The sequence below is a fragment of the Lates calcarifer genome, linkage group LG7_1 (genome assembly GCF_001640805.2).
Source record: "Lates calcarifer isolate ASB-BC8 linkage group LG7_1, TLL_Latcal_v3, whole genome shotgun sequence".
NCBI classification, from domain to species: Eukaryota; Metazoa; Chordata; class Actinopteri; family Centropomidae; genus Lates; species Lates calcarifer.
This window is the reverse complement of record NC_066839.1, coordinates 480193-501628: the sequence shown is the minus strand read 5'-3', so window position 1 is coordinate 501628 and position 21436 is coordinate 480193. Positions and strand designations below refer to the sequence as shown.

The 21436-nt window shown below is 44.8% G+C and overlaps 2 protein-coding genes and 2 long non-coding RNA genes across 16 annotated transcripts; 3 read left to right on the top strand and 1 right to left on the bottom strand.

Moving 5' to 3' along the window:
• The first annotated feature begins 6 nt into the window (after window positions 1-6).
• cep43 (centrosomal protein 43) lies at window positions 7-14364 on the top strand. Of its 8 annotated transcripts, none has more exons than XM_018688719.2 (21): window positions 9-472; window positions 973-1023; window positions 1094-1148; window positions 1666-1754; window positions 2425-2562; window positions 3188-3208; window positions 3772-3828; window positions 3921-3991; window positions 4380-4441; window positions 4645-4706; window positions 5117-5194; window positions 6139-6192; window positions 9288-9472; window positions 9753-9809; window positions 10429-10503; window positions 11132-11209; window positions 11907-12034; window positions 12186-12245; window positions 12574-12607; window positions 13035-13165; window positions 14238-14364. In XM_018688719.2, exons 1-21 carry the CDS (start codon window positions 260-262, stop codon window positions 14246-14248), a joined length of 1710 nt encoding a protein of 569 aa, XP_018544235.1. In that variant the 5' UTR covers window positions 9-259; the 3' UTR covers window positions 14249-14364. The 8 variants fall into 8 exon arrangements, 7 of the variants coding, with proteins under 7 accessions (XP_018544235.1, XP_018544234.1, XP_018544233.1 ...); XM_018688717.2 differs by lacking the exon at window positions 14238-14364 and adding an exon at window positions 13216-13404 and having other exon boundaries at window positions 17-472; window positions 13035-13122; XR_007813529.1 differs by lacking the exons at window positions 12574-12607; window positions 14238-14364 and adding an exon at window positions 13216-13404 and having other exon boundaries at window positions 7-472; window positions 13035-13122.
• Window positions 2581-3150, bottom strand: LOC127142629 (uncharacterized). 6 transcript variants are annotated; one of them, XR_007813555.1, is made up of 4 exons: window positions 3011-3150; window positions 2956-2977; window positions 2846-2900; window positions 2581-2713 (listed from the first exon to the last, which is right to left on the bottom strand). It is a non-coding gene; the product is annotated as an uncharacterized LOC127142629 (long non-coding RNA). The 6 variants fall into 6 exon arrangements; XR_007813552.1 differs by having other exon boundaries at window positions 2581-2768; window positions 2824-2889; XR_007813556.1 differs by having other exon boundaries at window positions 2581-2768; window positions 2824-2900; window positions 2956-2999; window positions 3033-3150.
• Window positions 5214-6100, top strand: LOC127142630 (uncharacterized). The gene is made up of 3 exons (XR_007813558.1): window positions 5214-5872; window positions 5905-5976; window positions 6037-6100. It is a non-coding gene; the product is annotated as an uncharacterized LOC127142630 (long non-coding RNA).
• Window positions 14301-21290, top strand: LOC108891556 (C-C chemokine receptor type 6). The gene is given in 3 exon segments (XM_051071618.1): window positions 14301-14435; window positions 19331-19983; window positions 19985-21290. Coding segments are annotated over 2 exon segments (1203 nt in total). The 5' UTR covers window positions 14301-14435; window positions 19331-19342; the 3' UTR covers window positions 20547-21290.
• The last annotated feature ends 146 nt before the right edge of the window (window positions 21291-21436 follow it).

Here is a 21436-nt window from a genome sequence, read left to right as displayed (position 1 = left end):
CTGAGGTTTCTGATTTCATTGATTCTCTGACTCAACATGACAGGTTCCGTTATTTTTACAGTGCAGCTCCAACACACACACACACACACACACACACACACACACACACACACACACACACACACACACACACACACATCACCCAGAGAAGAAGAAGAAACAGGTGAAGCGAGCAGCTAAGGTTCGTTCCTCTCACTCATTTTAAATCCTGATCCGGGTACAGTTCCCTGCCGGTTGGTGGCGCTAACGCTCCATTTCCATGTTTGCCGATAAAACCCACGAAGAAGAGGCAGGAGGCGGAAGTAGCAGCAGCAGTAGAAGAAGAAGAGGTTTGTTTAGTTCCGTTGTCCTGACAGCAGCAGCCGTTAGCTTCACACAAACACAGAACATGTCGGCTACCGAGGACGACACCGAGCTCCGGGACCTGCTCATCCAAAACCTGGAGAATAGCGGAGTCCTCAACAAGCTCAAGGTCCGAAAACCTGGTTTTTAATCTCACAGCAGGTCCGTTAAACCGGACCGCCGGCTAGCGATGCTAGGCTAACGGTAGCTTAGCAGCGGCTAACAGTCACAGGGACACGGTAACGGTTATATGGTCTCTGTCGGTTTGGGTTTTACTTTTCTCTGCAGCAGAACTGCAGGTTTATCTGAGGGTTTACTAGGTCCTCAGACCTGGTCCTGACTCCCACAGCCCCCCCCTCCGTGTAGCATCAGTTAGCTTCAGGTCCTCGGTCAGCTGTGGAGTCAGTCTGAAGACTCAGTTAAAACCTGATCAGTAAAGTCCTGAGACTGTTCCACATGTCATTCAGATTCAGACTGATACACAGGAACAGCAGCGGGTTCGTTTAAATGAATCAGTGATGAGGATTCGACCCGGATAAGGTCCGGGGGTTTGACTGGGAGCTAGTGATGAAAAGCTGGAGCTGGTTCCAGGTGTTCGGTCGCTGTTAAACTTCCTGTTTGTCGCTGCAGGCGGAGATGAGGGCGGCGGTGTTTCTGGCCATGGAGGAGCAGGACAAAGAGGTGATGGTCTAACACTGACACTTCTGTCTGTCTGCTGCCGTGCTGTTTACTCACTCTGCTCTCTCCTCAGAATAAAAGTCCTCTGATCAACGAGAAGCTGAAGACGTGTCTCAACACTAAAGACGGTGAGTCGCTGGTTCTCCTGTGTCTGAGTCTCAGCTCACGCGCAGCCGATCACCGTGTTTCATGTGTCTCCGTCTGACTGCACGAGGAGCTGCTGTAGCTGATGTTTGTCACCACAGGGTGGCGCTGTGCTCTCATCACTGACTCCTCTGTTACATTATGAAGAGTTCAGAGGGAGAGAAGCATGAACACGTTCATCCTCAGTCTGAATGACAGGTGAGTCAGCTGGGTCACTGACTGAAGTGACACAGCAGAAACAAACCTCCCTGAGCCTGAACCTGACACACACTGTGGCCGTGAGCTGAGTCACCACCGCAGCGCGTCCAGTCTCCAACACGCTGCAGAACACCCACCACTGGGTCTGTCATGGTTCAGTGATGAGAGACGTCCAACTGCAGAGGAAACGTGTCTGATTCATCTGTGACACACGTTAAACATGTGAATGGATGAACAGCTCTGGTTGTTTCATCACAGAGTTCCTGAGACCCTGCGTCTGAACATCACCTCCCCTCTCTGCAGGTCGCCTCGTGGCCAGTCTGATCGTGGACTTCCTGCAGGTCTTCAACCTGGACTTCACCCTGGCCGTGTTCCAGCCGGAGATCAACTCGGTGAGTTTCAGGCGACTCGTTCAGGAGACTCGGCGACTCGGAGGCGCCGCTTCAGACGTGAAGCGACCGCAGTCTGAGTCAGAGCGTCGTCTCTGTGGTTTGTGGCTGTGAAACTTGATGATCTTCATCCTGTGTGATGGTTTCTGTTCTGACACACACTGTTCCTCTTTAATCGAGGAACTCCAGCAGCTCTCTCTCAGAACTGTTTGACAAACATTAGAAATCATGACCTTTGGATTCATTTCACCACAGACAGAGAGTCAGTCCCATTTCACCATTCTACAGACTGTCTGTGGTGGTGCGTTCAAGGACTCTGTGATGTCTGAGAAGTAGCTGCTGAAATGAATTTAAAACTGTAAGAATGAAAGCCAGAATCTGAATGATGAGTAAGTGTGAGGATGTGTAAGTTCAGTCAAATCTCAGATGGAGATAAACTGATGAGTCGGTCGATAAGTGTCACATCAGTCAGTATCAGTGTGTCTGTGGTCTGATCAGTATCAGGAAGCATCAGAGATAAAATCTGCCCTCAGCTGTGCCTGACAGAAACAATCCCACTGAATAAACGACAGAAACTCTGAAGATACAACAGGTCAAACTGTTCCTGAACACAAACACAAGAGAAGATCAGACCTGTGTGTTTACCTGTGTAAGTCTGTGTTTGTGTTTGCAGCTCAACGGTCTGGACGGTCGGGACCTGGTCTGCAGAGACCTGGGTCTGTCAGAGTCCGAGGTGAACAGGAACTCTCCTCTGCTGCTGGAGCTCATCAGGAGAGGACGACACAGAGAGAAACAGACGGCTGGCTCTGAGGTGAGGATGCTGCACACACCTGACCAACACCTGACCATCACCTGACCAACACCTGACCATCACCTGACCATCACCTGACCAACACCTGACCATCACCTGACCATCACCTGACCAACACCTGACCAACACCTGACGAACACCTGACCATCACCTGACCATCACCTGACCATCACCTGACCAACACCTGACCAACACCTGACCATCACCTGACCATCACCTGACCAACACCTGACCAACACCTGACGATCACCTGACAAACACCTGACGAACACCTGACGAACACCTGACCAACACCTGACCATCACCTGACCAACACCTGACCAACACCTGACCATCACCTGACCATCACCTGACCAACACCTGACCAACACCTGACGATCACCTGACAAACACCTGACGAACACCTGACGAACACCTGACCAACACCTGACCATCACCTGACCATCACCTGACCATCACCTGACCAACACCTGACCAACACCTGACCATCACCTGACGAACACCTGTGTTAAATCAGTGGAATCTGACTGTGATTGATGAGACTGCTGATCAGTGATGTCACATGACACCAGGTAAAATCTATACATTGATCATTTCTCTGATTGTGTCCTGTTTGTTTGAACAGGGAGACAGAACCATCCCCAAGGTGAGCGGTGTGTGTGTGTGTCAGTGTATAGACTGTGTGTATAGCGTGTGTGTGTGTGTATAGCGTGTGTGTTGCTGTGTGTATAGTGTGTGTGTATAGAGTGTGTGTTGCTGTGTGTGTATAGAGTGTGTGTTGCTGTGTGTATAGAGTGTGTGTATAGAGTGTGTGTATAGAGTGTGTGTTGTGTGTGTGTGTGTGTGTATAGAGTGTGTGTTGCTGCAGTGATGTGGGTCACTGAGCTGCAGACTGTCAGTAAAGATGGAGGAGGTGGAGCTTTGGTTTCCTGTTGATCTCAGTTTGTCCTCGTTTCTACTGTTGAAGCTGATGCTGCTCCACAACCTGCAGCTTCACACCCACTGATACTAATACTGCTAATACTACTAATACTGCTACTACTGTTACTGTTACTACTGTTCCTGTTACTGTTACTGTTGCTCCTCTCTCTGACCTTTGACCTCTGTTGGTTGTAGCTGTGTCTGTACATCAGTGACAGAAACACCGTAAACAAACAGCCTGCTGTTGTTCTCCTGTCAGTGACTGAATAAAGTTCTGTGTTCTCTCAGGAACCGTCTCAGAAACAGATCATAAGCGCCCAGAAGAAATTTGACCTTTACGACAAGGTGAGTTTTCAGAAGCTGTGATGTCATCAGTCTCTGGCCAATCGCAGCCAGCGTTATGAGGAGTTGATTCCTGCCTTTATCTCGGTCCACAGGACCGGAGCGGCTCGGTTTTAAAAGAGGATCTGAAGAGTGTCTTCACAGACCTGTTCCCCGGTTTGAACAAGTAGGAAATATTGTCCACCCACACACAGACACACACTCATCTGATATTAAAGTAAACCTGTCCCACTGAGTCCCTCAGAGACTGATGTGTGTGTGTGTGTGTGTGTGTGTGTGTGTGTGTGTGTCGTCTACCAAACATTTCCACCAAAACCTCAGCTACTGTCTTTGTGTCGTCTCCTTCTAATGAACCTCCCACCTGTTTGTTCCCCTCCTCCCACCTGTGACCTGTAATACCACAGAGAAGGCGCCTTCACTGTCGGGAAAGCAGAAACTGTCCCCACCCCTGTCGCTCCTGGACTTTTCAGTGCCTCGGTTTCATCATGAACCTTTAATGTTTTAATGTGGTGGAGAAATGAGCAGTGTCTGTTTCCTGTGTCTGTGTCCTGCAGGAACATGTTGGAGAGGTTCATCAGTGACGAGCTCCGAGCTGCCGACAAAACTTTCTCTACAGGTAAGACTGACCTGGAGTCAGTGTTAGCTACATGCTAATCAGTTAGCTTCTAATACGTTTTTAAGCACATCTCATGGTGTTTGTCAGTGAATAAAGCTGCTGCTCAGGAGTCTGCTGTAAACTGAAAGGACGTTTGAGTTGAGAGCTTCCTGTTCTTTGGTGTGGTGTGTCAGCTGACTCTGACGTGTCCCGTCTGTTCACAGTGATAGAGTTCCAGGTGTTTCTGGGAATGTACAAGCGTCTCTTCGCTCAGTGCAGAAGTGTGGTGAGTTCCTGACAAGGACTGATCTCAGATCTGTTTATAACTTCTCACAGCTCCATGCTGACTCATGCTGCACATACACAGATGAAAACAAACTCCTCTAAGAGTTCAATTAAGATCTGTCCTTGTCCACATCAGTGGTTCCCAACCTGAGGTTCAGGGGTTCCTTTAAGGTCCCCAGAAAAATGGTTGATAATTACAGACAGTCGTTTTAAACTGGCTTCATCTGTTGGTTCAGTTTTCCTTCATCACTTCATCTAAAGAGCTCTGTTGTAAATACACTAAACATAAGGTTCACTCACTCCCAGAGCTTTCAGCTGCAGTCTGTGCCTCTAACTCCTGACATCAACCCTCCTCATCCTGCACATTATTTATTGAACACTGTGACATCTGAAGTCGTTTTCTGTGTTCAGGTCGTTCAGGACTCTGATGTCGGCCGACCTCAGGGCCCCTCCCCTGAGGAGAGAACCAGCTCTCCACCTGTCAGTAAGGTAAGCTGCTGTCAAACAGGTGGTTTGAATAATGTGAGCTGTGTGTAGTGACTGCTGCTGAGGTCCAGAGGAACGAGAGAAGGTTTTAACTCTGAACTCATCAGTCTCAGCGGGATGAATAGAGCAGGTTTATGTAGTTGCTGATTGTAGATGGAGGAGGTCTGTGAACTGAAAACTCCTCTCTGTGATCACTGAAACCTCGTGTTAGTGTAAAGACACTTGAAGGCAACAGAGAAGTTATTTCTAGAATCTGTCAGTGGTTTAAAGGTTTCCACACACCTGCAGCAACAAGGTAGTTCTCATGAAGGGGTAGCTGTTATTTAAAGGATCAGGCCGGTGTTTCTCATGTTTTTGGGTGTCATTGATTGATAGAGACAAAAGTGTGGAGCAGTGAAACTGAGCTCAGTGAACAGGTGGAAGGAAAATCAACACAACAACAACACAGATTTAGTTAGAACAGACACCAGGTTCATTTTCCTCACCTTAGGCCACAGGTGCTGTTGTTCGGTGAAATCATCTCTAAATGACTCGAGGATGATGGTGAGTGTAGGTTTGTCAGATGTGTAGGCGATGTCAGCCTAGTGTCAGGTGTGTTTCCAGGTGTTAGCCTAGTGTCAGGTGTGTTTCCAGGTGTTAGCCTAGTGTCAGGTGTGTTTCCAGGTGTTAGCCTAGTGTCAGGTATGTGTTTCCAGGTGTTAGCCTAGTGTCAGGTGTGTTTCCAGGTGTTAGCCTAGTGTCAGGTGTGTTTCCAGGTGTTAGCCTGTTGTCAGGTGTGTTTCCAGGTGTTAGCCTAGTGTCAGGTGTGTTTCCAGGTGTTAGCCTAGTGTCAGGTATGTTTCCAGGTGTTAGTCTGTTGTCAGGTGTGATTCCAGGTGTTAGTCTGTTGTCAGGTGTGATTCCAGGTGTGTAGACGCTGACAGCAGCTCTGTCCCTGTCGTGCACAGATCCCCAGGTTTAAAGGCCAGAGACACAGAGGACAGAGTCAGACAGCAGCCCAGGTAACAACATGAGGAGCAGAGGATAGAGACATGAGCAGCTCAGCGCTGGGAATCACCGTCAGCTTCATGCTAACACTCACTGTGTCATAATGAACAGCACCTGTGCTCACTAACTCTGACCTTCACACTGCTTTCATTTCTTCACAAACACCTGAAAGATGAACCTTTCAAACCTGAGCGCTGCATCAGACATCACCAGCTTAGACTTAGACGGACTTTATTGATCCCTTTGGGATGACTCCCTCGGGGAAATTACGTTTCCAGCAGCAGATACAGACAGAACACATCACACAGGGCAGTACAACAACAGTTTGCGAACGAAAGACAGGGCAGCATGCAGGACAGTGTTGTAACAGTCTCTGTTGTTGTAACAGTCTCTCAGGGCACTTTCCATCTCAGGGGACCACCTCCTGATGGACTGAGTTGTCACAGGCTGCTTTTGGACCAGGGGGGTGTACAGTGGCTGTAGGTGAACCAGATTATGATCAGACTTCCCTAGTGGGGGAGGGGAGTCGCTCTGTATGCATCCCTTACATTAACATACAGAAGATCAATAGTCCTGTTGTTTGTAGTAGGACAGTCTACAACCTGATTAAAAACAGCCAAGGTAGAGTCCAGAGTTACGTGGTTAAAGTCCCCAGAGATGATCATAAGTGCCTCAGGGTGCTGTGTCTGCAGCCTTGCTGTGACAGAGTGGATCTTCTCACATGCTGTGGCTGCGTCCGCACTCGAGGATGTAAACACCGACGGTGATCACGTGACTGAACTCCTCGCAGGTAATATGGCCGCAGGCTAACAGCTAGCAGCTCGAGGTCACGGCAGCACAAGACTGTCTTTACGGAGATATGTCCTGGGTTACACCAGCGGTTCACATACATGTTGAGTCCCCCACCTTTGCTTTTACCGCTTGCTTTAGTGTCTCTGTCAGTTCTCACGGCAGTGAATCCCAGCAGGTCCACGTTAGCATCCGGTACGAGGTGGTTTAGCCATGTCTCCGTAAAGATGAACAAGCTGCTCTCACGGTAGATCCGCTGGTTGTTCAGCTGTCCTCTCAGTCACAGCTCAACACTCAGAGCTGTCTGAACAGGAGGACGGCTGGTTCTGACGTGTCTTTTTTGATCCGTTCATCTTCAGGAAACGGAGGTTTATTGATCTGATTCATCAACAAATGACAGCATCACCTCCAGGCACTTTACAGAGCTGAGAGGAGAAACAGAGGAGAGAGACAATGAGCAGCTGTGTACAGGTTTACCTGTAATCAGGTGATCAGTAATAACAGCATATAATAATAGTGATAATGATAATAATGAGAACACTAGCAGTAGTGGTAGATTTGGAGTTAGGTTCCTGCAGAATGAGGACAGAGCAGTCTGAGGAAGTCTGACTGACTCAGCTCAGTCTCTGCTGTTGGTGAAATAAAAACAGAAGTGCTGTTACTGTTACTGAGAATGACCCTGACCCGTCGTCCTCTCAGTTAAAGACTGTCAGAGGAGACAGGTGGGTGCGATGACTGTCTGCTGCTGGAAACACCTGGTGGGGGCTGTAGACCCCCCCAGCAGGAAGCTGGTTCAGACAGGAAGTGACATCCTCAGGTGTCTGCGTTCCTCAGGTTAAAGTCTTTACACAGCGAGGACGAGACGAATCAACAACGTGAACACATGAACTGGTCTCCTGCTGAAGATGTCAGGGTGTTTCAGGTCCACCAGGATCCTCTGACCCAGATCAGCCTCTGTAGATCACTGCAGAGCTCAGAGCCCCCCCGCTGTGTAAAGACCTTTAACGTTGAGAAGCGAGAACATGTCGGTTTCACTGACTGAAAACACGACTCTCCTGCTTCCTGAAACTAAAACCCACAGTCTGACTGTGGAGCTGAAGCTGCACTGCTCTGATCCTCGTCTTCACCTAACCTGAGACCAGCCTCAGACCTTGGTGGTTCAGGTCTGAGGCTGGTGTCGTCAGCAGCTGCACTAACTCACCTGTCTGCTTCAACCACAGTGATGATGATGATGATGATGATGATTATTACTCAGCTCTGAGAGTCAGTGAAGATCAGCAGCTCCAATAAAAGCTGATCTACAGAAACTGGTCCTGGTTAAAAACTCCAAGTGTGGTTAAATCACCTGTTCTCAGGTTGGTTCAGATGCTCCTGTTCCTGCAGCGCTGGACCTGAACCATCAACATCTGCTTCACATTAAAGGCTCCATGCATAACAACCAGAAAACCCTGGTGGCTGTCAGGTGAACTGCAGACAGGTGAAGAGCCAGAACAGTCACGTCAGAGTTACAGTCCGACCAGCGTTTATAAAGTGTAACATCAAACAGGAAACACTTTGTAAGCTAACGTTAGCTCGTGTTCCAATCTGTTGTCTCTGTGGTGGAGTGTAAGAAATCAGTCTACAGTTACAGCTGAGAAAGTCAGACTGAGGTTTTAACCTGTTCACACAGTGACAACAAGGACACAGTCCACTCCCCTCATATATGAATATGTACACTTCTCCTCACAAATATAGTTTCTGTACATATACATATGTATGTAAAGAATATGAAAAAGAAAACAATAAAACAGAAAAGGAATAGATCCATAAAAATAAAGGAAAAAAGGAAAATACAGAGACTGAAAGTTCTGAGCAGTTTGTTTTCTCCATGTGCTGAAGTTCCACCTTAATAAAGTGTACTCACCTTCACAGTTACACCTTTAATGCAGTTTTATTGAACACCAGCTGTTCCTTTGTCACATCACAACGCTGCTGAGAGCTGCTGGGAGACTTTTATTTTGAAACTTCTACAGTGTCAGTCCCTCCTTTTTAGGCTTTTATTGTGAAAAACATGCAGGAGGTGTGAGGTTTTCCTGGTGGTAGGTGGTAAAATAGAGGTGGCTGAAAAAGAATCTGTCTCTTAATGAAGCAGAGAGGTGAGGACGTCATGACTCTGAGTCCGAGCTGTGAGATCATTTTAAACTGAGTTGAGTCCAGCTGCTGTGAGATGCTGATCTGCACTGACTGACCTTCACAGATGTGAAGGAAACAGCTGCTCTTTATTAAACTATTGACTCTCCTGAGGCTGAACCCTCTGTCGTGTCTCTGTGACGCCGACCAGGACTCGGACCGAGCGTCGTCTCTGGGGAAAGGAGACTTCCAGCAGCAGGCGTCCGACAGCAGGACCTCCTCCTTCGGCCTAAAGAGGGAGCGTCTGGACCTGGACCTGGAGGTGGAGGACGACCTTGATGACGGAGACTCGTTCTTCGACGACCCGCTGCCCAAACCACAAAAGACCTACGGCTGGTGAGTACGGCTGATTATCTGACTAATGATCGATAATCGAAGTCAGTCTGTCGTTATCTGTCGTATAAAGTCAAACACACAGAAGCTTCACTTCAACAGACAAACTGGTCTCAGTTCAGTTTGTAAAACCACCTCTGCAGGTCCTCAGAAGTCTTCAAAAACTCTCTGACTTTAAAAAGTCTTGTCATTTTCCAGACTCATGAGAAGAAAATGTAGAGTCATCCTGTTTACAGCCTGTTGTTTACAGCCTGTTGTGTGTCTCTCTCTGTCTCCTCTGAAGTCGTAGTTCTCCGTTTGGAGAGAAGGACTCATCAGAGAGGACCGACTCTCAGAGGGAGTGAGTATCTGTAACTGCTGCTGAGGGAGTCAGGTGGTGGAGCTTTGCAGCATCTACAGCTGCTCCCTGAGCTTTTGACCACATCCCACAGGTTTGTGTGGTGAAGCTCAACTGTCAGACCAACATGACGTTCTTACTGTTCTCAGGAAAACCAGTGAGATGTGGTTGAAAGCTCCGGGAGCCTCTGACCACAAAAACCTTTGTTTCTTGTGTTTCCTTTTTATTCCTCTGCAGTGGCTGAGGTCAGAGACATTTTCAGGTCGTCTGTCTCATGAAAACAAACATTTTGATTGATCAGAGTCTTTAAATGTAGCTTAGTTAAACATGTCACACACAGCTCGACCTCTGACGTCACATTAAGATGCTTTTATTGTGGAGGACATGAAGGAAGTGATGAGGCAGCAGCGTTAGCTCAGTGCAGAGGGAGATGAGGCTGACAGACTGGACCTGTCTCTCTCTGAGTGTGTCTCACCTGTCCAGGTATCTGTTCCTCCTCCTCCTCTCAGCCCAGAGCACCTCACTCTTCTGTTTCTGTGTTTCCTTCTTTGTCCTGTTTCTGGTGTCTCTGTCCTCACCTGTCCTCCTCCTCCTGTGCCGTCCCCCCTCCTCACCCCTGCAGCGTTGTCCCTCTGAGGGAGGAGTGTCTCTCTGGCCCGGTCGTCTCCCCCATGAGGCGAGGCAAAAGCCTCAACGAGTGAGTCTGCACGGTTTTCGCTGCGTCCTCCGTCCAATCAGACGCCTCAGATCTCAGCATGACAAGAGTCGACACAGTTTCCCTGCAGATAAAGGCTCATTCCGCTGTTTTAATCTCTGTTAGTCTGAGCTGCTCTGTCGACTCGCTCACAGAGACTCTGTTTGACGTTGTGGGATCAGACACTAGTGTCCCAGAGGGACGACAGTAACCGAGTCAGATTTCATCTCATCAAACTTTAACAATCTCCGAGGAGAATCTGGGTCGCTGAGACGAGTTGCTGAGACGAGTCGGCGAGTGGCGGAGCAGCTCCTCGCTCCTGTTTTTAAATTCACCAACACGACAGAACAAGTAGGACACGAACTGAAAGACTAAACTGTCCTGATAGAAACAAACATAAAACACTGACTGCATGAGCTGCTCAGTTCACTGTGTTCCTGTTTGTCAGACTGTGTGAGGACCGTAGATCTGGACAGTCAAACTGAGGACGTTTGTAGATTTAGATCAGTGATGGTCCTCAGGAGTATAGATGTGTGTGCTTCTTTCGTCTCCTGTTGTTTTACTCCTTCTCCTCTTTTACTCTTCTCTCCTTCCTCTCATCATCTTTTTCTTCCTCTAACCCCCCCCCCAGTCTGTCTGTCCTGGCCTGTGACTCAGAGGGCGAGCGAGACGATCGTCTGTCTGAACACGGTCAGAGCTCTGAGCTCAGGTGAGCTACAGGTGTACAGAAAATCCACGCCACAATGCACAGGTCTAAGAATGTCTTGTATGAAAACAGAACTGGTAGGAATCTTAAAGCATGTTAAATAAACGATTCTGTGCCTGATGTGAAGTGATCACTACAGAATCTGTTGGTTCCCACTGTTGGTTTCTTCTTCTTGGGAATCACACAGCAGCTTCCACCATTTTCACTTTTTATAAATATCACAGGCAAAGAGACAAATTAGGTGCCAGCAGTGGTATGACTGGCAGTAATTTTAACAGTGGCTTTCCTGCCAATATGGCAGTGTTTTGATTTCGACTGTTGCATGCTGGGATTGCTGTGATGTGAACTACAGGAGCTCTATTGATTCTGTGAAGACCAATCATCAGCAGCAAATTGCTGAAACATGGACAGATGAAACACAACATCTCGTCTCCTCCTCTTCTGCTGCCTCAGCTCAGTTTTACTTCTCTTCCTGTTATTTTTCTTCTTCTACTGTTTATTTGGTGCCAGTCCTCAACTTCAAAGTCTGGACCATCTAAAAACAGTGTTCAGTTTCAGTTTGATCTGAACCGAGACACTTCTTTAGGTCTGGACCTTGGTCTGAGTGGCAGTGTTCAGAGGGCAGTGTTCAGAATAAAAACGTCCAGTTTCAGCTGTGATGGTCAGTGAGTCGGCTGACTGTGGTCAATCTGTGTCTCAGGAAGGTGGAGGCGTCCGGGGCCAGAGAGAGTCCTGCAGGGTCCCTGCCTGAGGCTCCGAGACCAGGAGGAGGAGGACGAGCAGGAGGAGGAGGAAGTAGCACATCAGAGCAGAGCCACAGCAGGAACGGTCAGTTTGATTAGAAACATCTGGAGCTTTTTACAGCGCCCCCAAGAGATGACATGATGAAAACCTGGACTGTTTTTCTGATTCAGGATTGTTCTGTCTGACGTCAGACTGAGAGTCAAAGGTCAAACTAAGCTGGTTTTTCTTCTTGCAGGAGAGAAGGGATTCAGAGACTCGAAGGCTCTGAATGATAAAACTGGATCTCTGCATTTAGGTAAGACTCAGCTCAGCAGCTCCTCCTCTGTGGCTTCAGACCGGGACTGTAGAAGGAAACAGTCACTGAAGCAGACGTTAGCTATAAATTTTAATGCAGTTGTTTTTGTGACATTAACAGATTAGAGCTCAGTATCAGAAACTGAAACCAGAAACAAGAAGAGTCTTTAGATTTAGAGTCTTTAAACCTTTAACCTAACAGCTGCACTTCACTTTAAATCCTCAGTGTAAATGAACTTATTATTTGCTGATTATATCGTTTACTGGGGGAGTTACAGTCATTTATTCAGATAGAAACAAATGAAATGTGTTAAACTTTGTTTCCTCAGATGACGACGTTGAATATGACGACGACTTTAACAGGTGAGACTGAGAAAATTTACTGTTTTCATTTGATGTTCTGTTACGTTTAAAAGGTTTTAGTTTAACTTCAGATAAAGGTCCAGTTCAGAGAAAAACAGGAAACATGTTGTGAAAGTACAAGAGGATGACTTTTTGCAAAGTGAGGGCATTTTACTCAGTCCTCACTTCTCCTGTTTGAGGATTTAGACTTTGTTTTCCTTTAATATCCAATAATCAGAGTTGAACTCATGAGGATAAAGTCACATTTTTTACTTCCATCAACAGTCTCTGATTCAACTGTAAATTTCTGTCCTTTTTGCATAAAAGAAGGACTCAGAGGATGAAATGATCTGAGTAGCTGTGGATGAGTCCTCTGTGGATCGACTGATGGTTTCAGTCCAGATGAAGTGAAACTTGGACTGTAAAGTGTTTCATTTCTTTATTTCAGCCATCGCTCAGATTTCTCCAAGAGCGAGCTGAGTATCGGTGAGGAGATTGAGGAGGTTTCCATCGAGGGACCCGACAACAGCGACAAGGTGATCAGACCAGAACCAGGATCCTTCACAGTTCCCAGTTCAGGTCTGTGTCTTTGAATTAAACCAGGTGTTTGTGTTTGTTCTGATCTGCAGTTTGATGAAACCACTCAGGACCTGAGCGTCTCTCAGCTCAGTCAGAGTCACGGAGCTGATTACATGGAGGAGGTGCCCTGACTCTCCCATCAAGCATCACTACTTTCCTTCCCATCATGCATCTCTTTTTATCATCAATATTTAAGTCTGTACAGTTTCACTGAGCAAATAAATGGATTTCTACTGAGAGCCTGTTTTCAGCAGAGTTGTCTAGAAGCAGATAGTTTGACTCAGGCAGCCTGGAGGTGGTGTTACCTGTGCAGGGGTGGGCAGGTGTTTAGAACCGGTGTCACACGTAGCTGCTGCAGCTCAGTGTGTATCAGAGCCTAAAGGTCTGAGACTCCAGTTCAGAGACTGGTCTCTTTCGTCAGCACTTCCTGAGAATATTGTTGTCTCTGATGTCAATGAATCCGTTTAGAAATCAGAGAAACCCCCCACTCCACCTGGTGCGAGCAAGAAACTACGTTCAATGGCAAAGAAAGGCAGAGATAAAGATAGAAGAGTTAATGTTGGTTTGATGCTGAACTCACAACATTTCTTCAGACTGGTGAGTAAACACCGGTTAATGCTAATGTTAGCTATGTAGCAATAGCAAAAGCTAACATATAGCACCTTTAAGTTTTCTGTGGAATCCAGTGATAGTTGTCTGTACATGTATGGATAATTAATGAGACACTTTGACTGAATGTGAATAAATAGAGAACTAAAGGATTCGTCTAAACTAAGACCAAACGCAGGAGTAACAAGACTGAATCTGATTGATGTATGTTTAGTTCTGAATGTTTTACGAAACTGAACATGTTTAACACCTGCACACAGAGTTAAACCACAAACTTATTTCAGTAAAAACCCTTTAACCTCAGATCTTTTCGTTGTCAAAAGTCTAATTTTGGTCGCGGCGTCTCAGTTTAATGTAGCTGTGAAACAAGCTGTTTTTATTCTCAGGACAGGTTTTACCAGAACAAACTCATAGCCTCAAACACAACAGTCGTTTCTGTTCTGAGTCGTTTTATTTCAAACAGCTTCAGAGTGAAGGTGAGACTGAAGGAGAGAGAGAGAGAGAGAGAGAGAGAGTGGGTGAAAGAGGAAGGTTCCAGTCGTTTCCCTTTATCAGCGAGTTTTCAGTGTGTGATCGTTGCTGTGCAGCTGCACCCACCTCCACCTCACCTCCACCTGTCCAAGCCACAGAGAAGCCATCAGACCGTCCACTCTGCAAACCTGTGAGTCCTCACTTTATTTACAGTGTATGAACTTTAACTTGTTTGTTTTAACTCTTTTTGTTCTGGTCGCTCTCACAGTAAAACCTCAGACCCTCCGTTCACTTCTTTCTTTTTTCTCTCTTTCACTTTTCACGCTAAAGAAACTTTTTGTTTCCTGTAGAATCTGTAAAGTTGTTTTAAATTGAACAGGGTCGAGTGAATCTGAAAACATCCAGGTTTCTGTGATTCCCTGCAGCCACAGATGAGGTTTAGTATCTCTCTGGTTAAATGTTAAACATCCAGGTTTTTATCTCTCGGTATTTGTCAGTTTGTGGAAATGTGACCTGAAGATCAGATGAAGATGTGATTTTTATCAGATAACATTGCGGTCGTCCCACAGTCACTCAGCTGCTTTATCTCATTTTATCTTGAAAATCTACAGGATGTGAAGTTTAAAAAGATAATGTATTCCTCGGTTCAGTCAAGTCAAACATCTTTTTCACATTGCACAACATAAAAATAAAATCCAGATAAGAAATTCAGAATTAGACTCCAAAACCCACAGATTCATATCAGAGACTCTGCAGCACGAAACAAAACAAACTCATTTAAATCTGTTTTAAATTCATCTCAGTTAAATCTGCTAAACTTTGATTTTAAAGTTCAGAGTCAGATTAGTCTGTTTTTATTTAAAAATACTAAACTAAACAACATTTACTCTGTACTGTATTTCCTTTTAAAACACTTTATTATTTTACTTCATCACATTTCAAAGAGAAACATAAAACTCAATTCTACAAACAAACCAACTACAAAATATGTTTTAATGACCTGACAGTTACATTTAAATTTATCTCCGCGTCATTGCTGCAGCATTATAAAAACATTATTATTATGTCTGTGATAATAATCCTGGAATATAGAATATCCCTGTGTGAAAGGATCCATGATGCAGTATTTACTCAGTTTTTTTTATTACCTGTAATAGAGTATTTTTAGTATGTTATTATCTGAAGAACACCTGCACCCTGCTGCTCCTGAACACAACACAACATTTAATAAACACGAGTTTATTAAATGTGCATTTTCCTCTTATTATTATTATCATTATTATCATATTCAGACCAGTCTCTGATCAGCTGGTGGATGAAGGAAGTGCTATGATTTACAGGAAGTCGGTCCAACACGTGTACCTGTTAAACAAACACCTGTCCAGGTGGCGGACGGAGTCTGTTTGTTTACTGCAGGTGACATTTTAAATGTGGGAAGTCAGAGAGGACGCAGTGAGTCTGATGAGCTGTCCAGTTAGCAGAAGTACAGATCAGGAACATGAGGTGTTTGAGGAAGTGTCGGCTTTTTAAACCGTCTCCTTATTTCTCCTTTAAGATTGGCTTCTATCTGCAGCCTCAGAGTCGCTGCTAAACTGGTCTCATGTGGACCAGATCTGAATCTGAACCATCTGACCCACTCAGCTGATACACGACTGTAACTGTTCAGAGCTGTCGCTTTAACTCTTCTTTTACTTATTAAAGAATCATTTTTTCCACCTGATAAAAATCAAAATGAGGCAAAAAATATTTTCCTTTTTCCTTTCTCTATTTTCTCCTGCTTCTATCTTTTTACATTAAAAACAAAAAGTTAAAGCAAAAACTAAATAAACAACAGAGGCTACATGGTTTAAATAAATATTCACATGTGACTTAGATTCAGATTCACAACATCACCACAACCAAAAATAAACATCAATCAGTATATTTATACTTATTTCATATTCAGTCTGAAATAACGTTTATTATTTTACCAGCCGAGTCAAAGCCTTTCAGTTTATATTCTCATTCTGCTGCAAACACATGATTTTATAAAAGGAAGAAAAACTTGCTGTGTAGTTCCCTCAGTGAGTCAATCACTTTGTTCTGAACTAACCTGTTCGTCACACATTCAACCAAACATCTTATTGAGTCATTTCTAATCAATACACGGTTCAGTTCAGCTGAAAACATCTGCAGCCAGACTCCTCACCTCAGAGAATCAGATGCTGTTAAAGCTTCCACCAGAACCCTGTGCTGTAAACTCAGTGATCACTTTATTAGGTACACCTCAGGGTTTTTCACAGATTCATACAGTGTCCAGCTGGGAGACAGAAACAGCTGGCTGGGGGGGGTCATGAATTTAGCTTAAGTTATGTTTTGCATTGTTAAACGACTCATACAAGTCACTGTGTGTCGTGTTTGTAGGTTAAGATTCCCTCTGTGTTCATCGTCTATGAGGTTTTTACCAGGAGATTTATTTTTTGGAGGTTTGCACTGCTCCAGAACAAACGGACCTGATCATTAAAACTAGAAAAACACTGAATAAAGTGGCGTCACGGTAAAAATCGGTGTTGACAGTGACTTGTCTTGTAACAAGTAGTAGTCTGAGGCCGACGCTTACCGAAGACCCTGTACACCTGTGCAGTGACATGTAATCCAGCACAACGGCTGTGAATTCTTTCATGTTGAGGTGTTTATTCATCAGTGACGGTGTTGTACTGACCTGAGGACGGTCAGAACGTTAGAGGAACCTCTCAGTTTAATGTAACTGTTGTTTTTATTTTCAGGACTTATGTTTCAACTAAAGGTCAGAAATTTTAAGGACTTTATCTACAGATGATTTATCTCTGTTTCCTTCCTTCTGTTGTTTCTGCTTTTCTTTGAGCAGCGTTCATTTTAAACACAAGTAAATTAACAGATAATATTAAGTCATTTTCTTCCTCTGACAATCCGTCTCACGATCCTCTGACTGATTGTAAGACATAACAGAAAACCACACATTATCCCTGAACTGGGTCACTCAGTGTTCTGGGCTGAACTGACCTCTTTTTCTGCAAACTTCCTCTCATTGTTCAGGCACCTTAGAGCAAACACTCACACATTCACATTCACACATTCACCACCTCGATCAACCACAACTGGGACATTTTGCATCTGAGACCTCAACACTTTTTACCAGCAGAACAAACTCACAACCTCCATCGTATCAGCAATCAAACGTCGTGCCCGTTTCATATGATTTAAATATCAAATCGTAAGAAATCAAATGAAACTTGGAGAAAGTCAGAGTGAAAAACAGTTGTTTCTGTTCTGCTGTAAACTGTGTCACTGATGTTTCTGATGAATTCAGTCTGAGAGGATATTATGACTGTTATAGTTTGATTTACAGACAATTAAAATCCTGTAAATGAAGAAGTGTGCAGGCAAAATAATTCAGTCTGGTTTTCAAAGGAAGAAGAAAATAAATTCTAACATGTTCAGCACAAAACAAGATACAGGATTACAAACTTTTTTTCTGTATATTATAAGTTTGTATTTCACTGTGTCTTTGAATGCTGCTGTGTCTCGACTGCAGCTGCTGTAAACCAGTTCAGCCAGTTTTAAACTTAGCTTAATGTGAAGAAACTTGTCGAGTGTTTCTCCCTGCTGTGGTCTCTTGTCTCCTGCAGTGATGAACAGGTTCGGCAACTGTTTACACCTTAAAGTGTTGCTTAGTCTATATTTCTTATTTAATATGATCTAGAACATCATCAGATTTCACATAAGTCCTGAGAGTAGATAAAAAGAATCCAATGAAAGTAGACAAAAATATTATACTTGATCATTTATTTATTGAGAAAAATTATCCAATATTACATATCTGTGAGTGGCATAAGAATGTGAACCTTTGCTTTCAGTATCTGTATCAGAAACAACTACCACTAAATGTTCTGGTAACTGTTCTGTTCTGGTCCTTCCACAACTTCTCAATCAGATCAAGGTCGAATGACTTGTGTGCTTAGGGTCGTTGTCTAGCTGCATGACCCATGTCCTCTTGAGATTCAGTTTGTGGACAGTTGCCCTGACATTTTCCTTTAGAATTCACAGGTATAAATCAGAATTCATTGTTCCATCAATGACAGCAAGTCATCCTGACCTAGATGCAGCAAAACAGGTCCAAACCATGATACTACTACCACTGTGTTTCACAGATGGGACAGGGTTCTTATGCTGGAATGGAGGGTTTTCCTTCCATTTTTCCATTAGGTTTCTGTCCATGTGATCTTTAGCAAACTGCAGATGGGTAGAAATATTCTTTTTGGAGAGCTGTGGCTGTCTCCTTGCAACCCTACTGTGCACACCACTGTTCATTCTTCTCCTGATGAGAAGGACCTTTAGTTTAGAAGTTACCCCTGGTTCCTTTGTGACCTCGCCAGCTATACCATGCCTCGCTTTGGAGCAATCTTTGTTGGTCAGCCACTCCTAGGGAGGGTAACAACGGTCTTGAATTGCATCCATTTGTACACAGTCTGTCTGTCTGTGGATTAGTGGAGTCCAAACTCATTAGAGATGGTTTTCTAACCTTTTCCAGGCTATTGAGCATCAAGAATCATAGGTCCTTAGAAATCTCCTCTGTTTGTGCCACAATACATTTCCATAAACATGTTGTGAAGATAAGAGTTTGTTAGATCCTTGTTCTTTAATTATTATTATTGTTCTTATTTGTTTGTGTTTTCTTTATCTACTTGTAGGACTTGAGTGAAAATCTGATGATGTTTTAGGTCATATTTATGCAGAAATATAGAGAACACAAAAGGGTTAGGGTTAGATTACAAACCTTTAAGCACCACAGTGCATGAGGCCACAGAAGTGGTGATGCTTTTTTAGCATTTTATTCATACAAAACCTAAACACAGTCCTTTAGTAAAGAACAAATGTAACGTTAAGCCACTGAAAACAGGAAACATATTTTAAATAACTATCCTTTTAAATCTTGTGTAATGATTTCATGTTTTCCCCTTTTCTTTTGCAACATGTCAATTTTTCTAATTTGCAACAACAACCATGTGACACAAGTGAAATCATCACTGCACAGTGTAATGTTCTCTCTGTCTTCTTTTATAGCAGAAGAACAAGGACATGGACTTCTCAGAGGGTGAAATTGCACTTGACCCAGATTATGCAGATTATTATAATGATAACCTGGAAGAACCTTGTTCTTACCAGAACAACCACAGGCTGGAGCAGGTGGTCGGTCCGTACGTCCACTCAATCATCTGCATCCTGGGCTTCATTGGGAACAGCCTGGTGATCATCACCTATGCCTTCTACAAAAGGACCAAGTCCATGACTGATGTCTACCTGCTCAACGTGGCCATCGCAGACTTGCTGTTCGTGGTGGCGCTGCCTCTCATCGTCTACAACGAGCTGACATCGTGGTCGATGGGGCCGGTGGCCTGTAAGCTGCTGCGTGGCTCCTACAGTGTGAACCTGTACAGCGGCATGCTGCTGCTTGCCTGCATCAGCGGCGACCGCTACATCGCCATCGTCCAGGCCCGTCGCAGCTTCAGACTGCGCTCACTGCCCTACAGCCGGGTCATCTGCGCCGTCGTCTGGATCTTTGCCATTCTGCTGTCCGTCCCCACCTTCTACTTCTACAACTGGTACGAGCCGTCCCACAACAACCTCATGTTGGGGACCAATATGACCGACATGTTTGATGGAGAGGGGACCAATCTGACCAACTTCTGGGACATCTTCATGCTGGGTGGACAGGACGAATCAGACTTCCAGGACTCCACAGTACGTCTGTGAGTTCAGGTTCGAGAGCAACAATACAGCCTTGAGTACCAAAGTGGCCATCCCCAGCACCCAGCTGGCCGTGGGCTTCTTTCTGCCGCTGCTCATCATGATCTCCTGCTACACCGCTGTCATCATCACGCTGCTTAAAGCCAGGAACTTCCAGAGGCACAAGGCGGTGCGGGTGGTGCTGGCTGTGGTGTTGGTGTTCATCGCCTGCCACCTGCCCTACAATATCACACTGCTTTATGACACCGTCAACATGTTCCAGCAGGGGGAGTGTGAAGTGTTGGACAACCTGCAGGTAGCCAAGACGGTGACACAGACCATCGCCTACCTGCACTGCTGCCTGAACCCGGTACTGTATGCCTTCGTCGGGGTGAAGTTCAGGAACCACTTCAGAAGGATCATGCAGGACCTGTGGTGTCTGGGGAAGAGGTACATCGCCCCACGCCGCTTCTCCAGGGTCACCTCCGAGATCTACGTGTCCACTCGCCGCTCGGTGGATGGATCCAGTGAGAACGGCTCGTCTTTCACCATGTGAAGACGTCTGCTGGGTTCATCTGTGGAGCTGATTGTTGTGGACCAGAAACTTCCTGTTAAATCCAAATAACACAGGAGCTCGAGGTCTGCAGGTCTCTGAGAGTCCAAACTGGACTCAAGTCTGTAAAACATTTTGTGATGTTGTGTTGTTTCAAGGTCACAAGGTAAATTGCAGGGGTTATATTTGTCTCTGATATTCTATTATTTTCTTTTAATTATGAAGTATTCCTGTCTCTTTGTGGTCGTTTGTATCTCTGCAGTATGGAGAAAGGTAAAAAGAGTTAGACATTCAAAATAAATTAAACATTTTTCCAGAAGATAGCTGATAAAACTGTAAAAATAAAGAGTTTAGAGCCTTAACTTTCTGAGTCACATGACCTCAGTTTGAAGCCTGAACATGAAGCTGTTTTACTCTCCAGCAGCAGTTTTCTCTCTTTAAATTTAATCTGCTCACAGATGATTTTCAGGATCAAAAACTGAAGGAGTCTGAGGATCTGAGGAGCTTTGGATTTCATTTACATATTGAACTCTCTGTGACCTCGACTCACTTCTCAGACATCTTCTGCTTTTTATTTTCTTTGAGCTTTGGTTCCTGTTCACATTACTGTAATATTTTGTTATACATGAATTTATTTTTATAAGCTTGAATGTGTCATTTGAGTGTAATAAATTCTCATCATTGACTGTAAACAGATTTTTATCTTCAGGGATCTGAGATGTCAGAATAAATGTTTTGTTGTTCTAATACCAAGAGGTTTTTATTTAAAGCCACAAACAAAGATTTCAGTTATTTTAGTAAACTTCACCATCACTGTAATTCTCGGTGTCAATAGCAGATGACACCACCCACAAAGATTTAATGGAGATGTTTCACTCTTCAGTTTTCTGTTA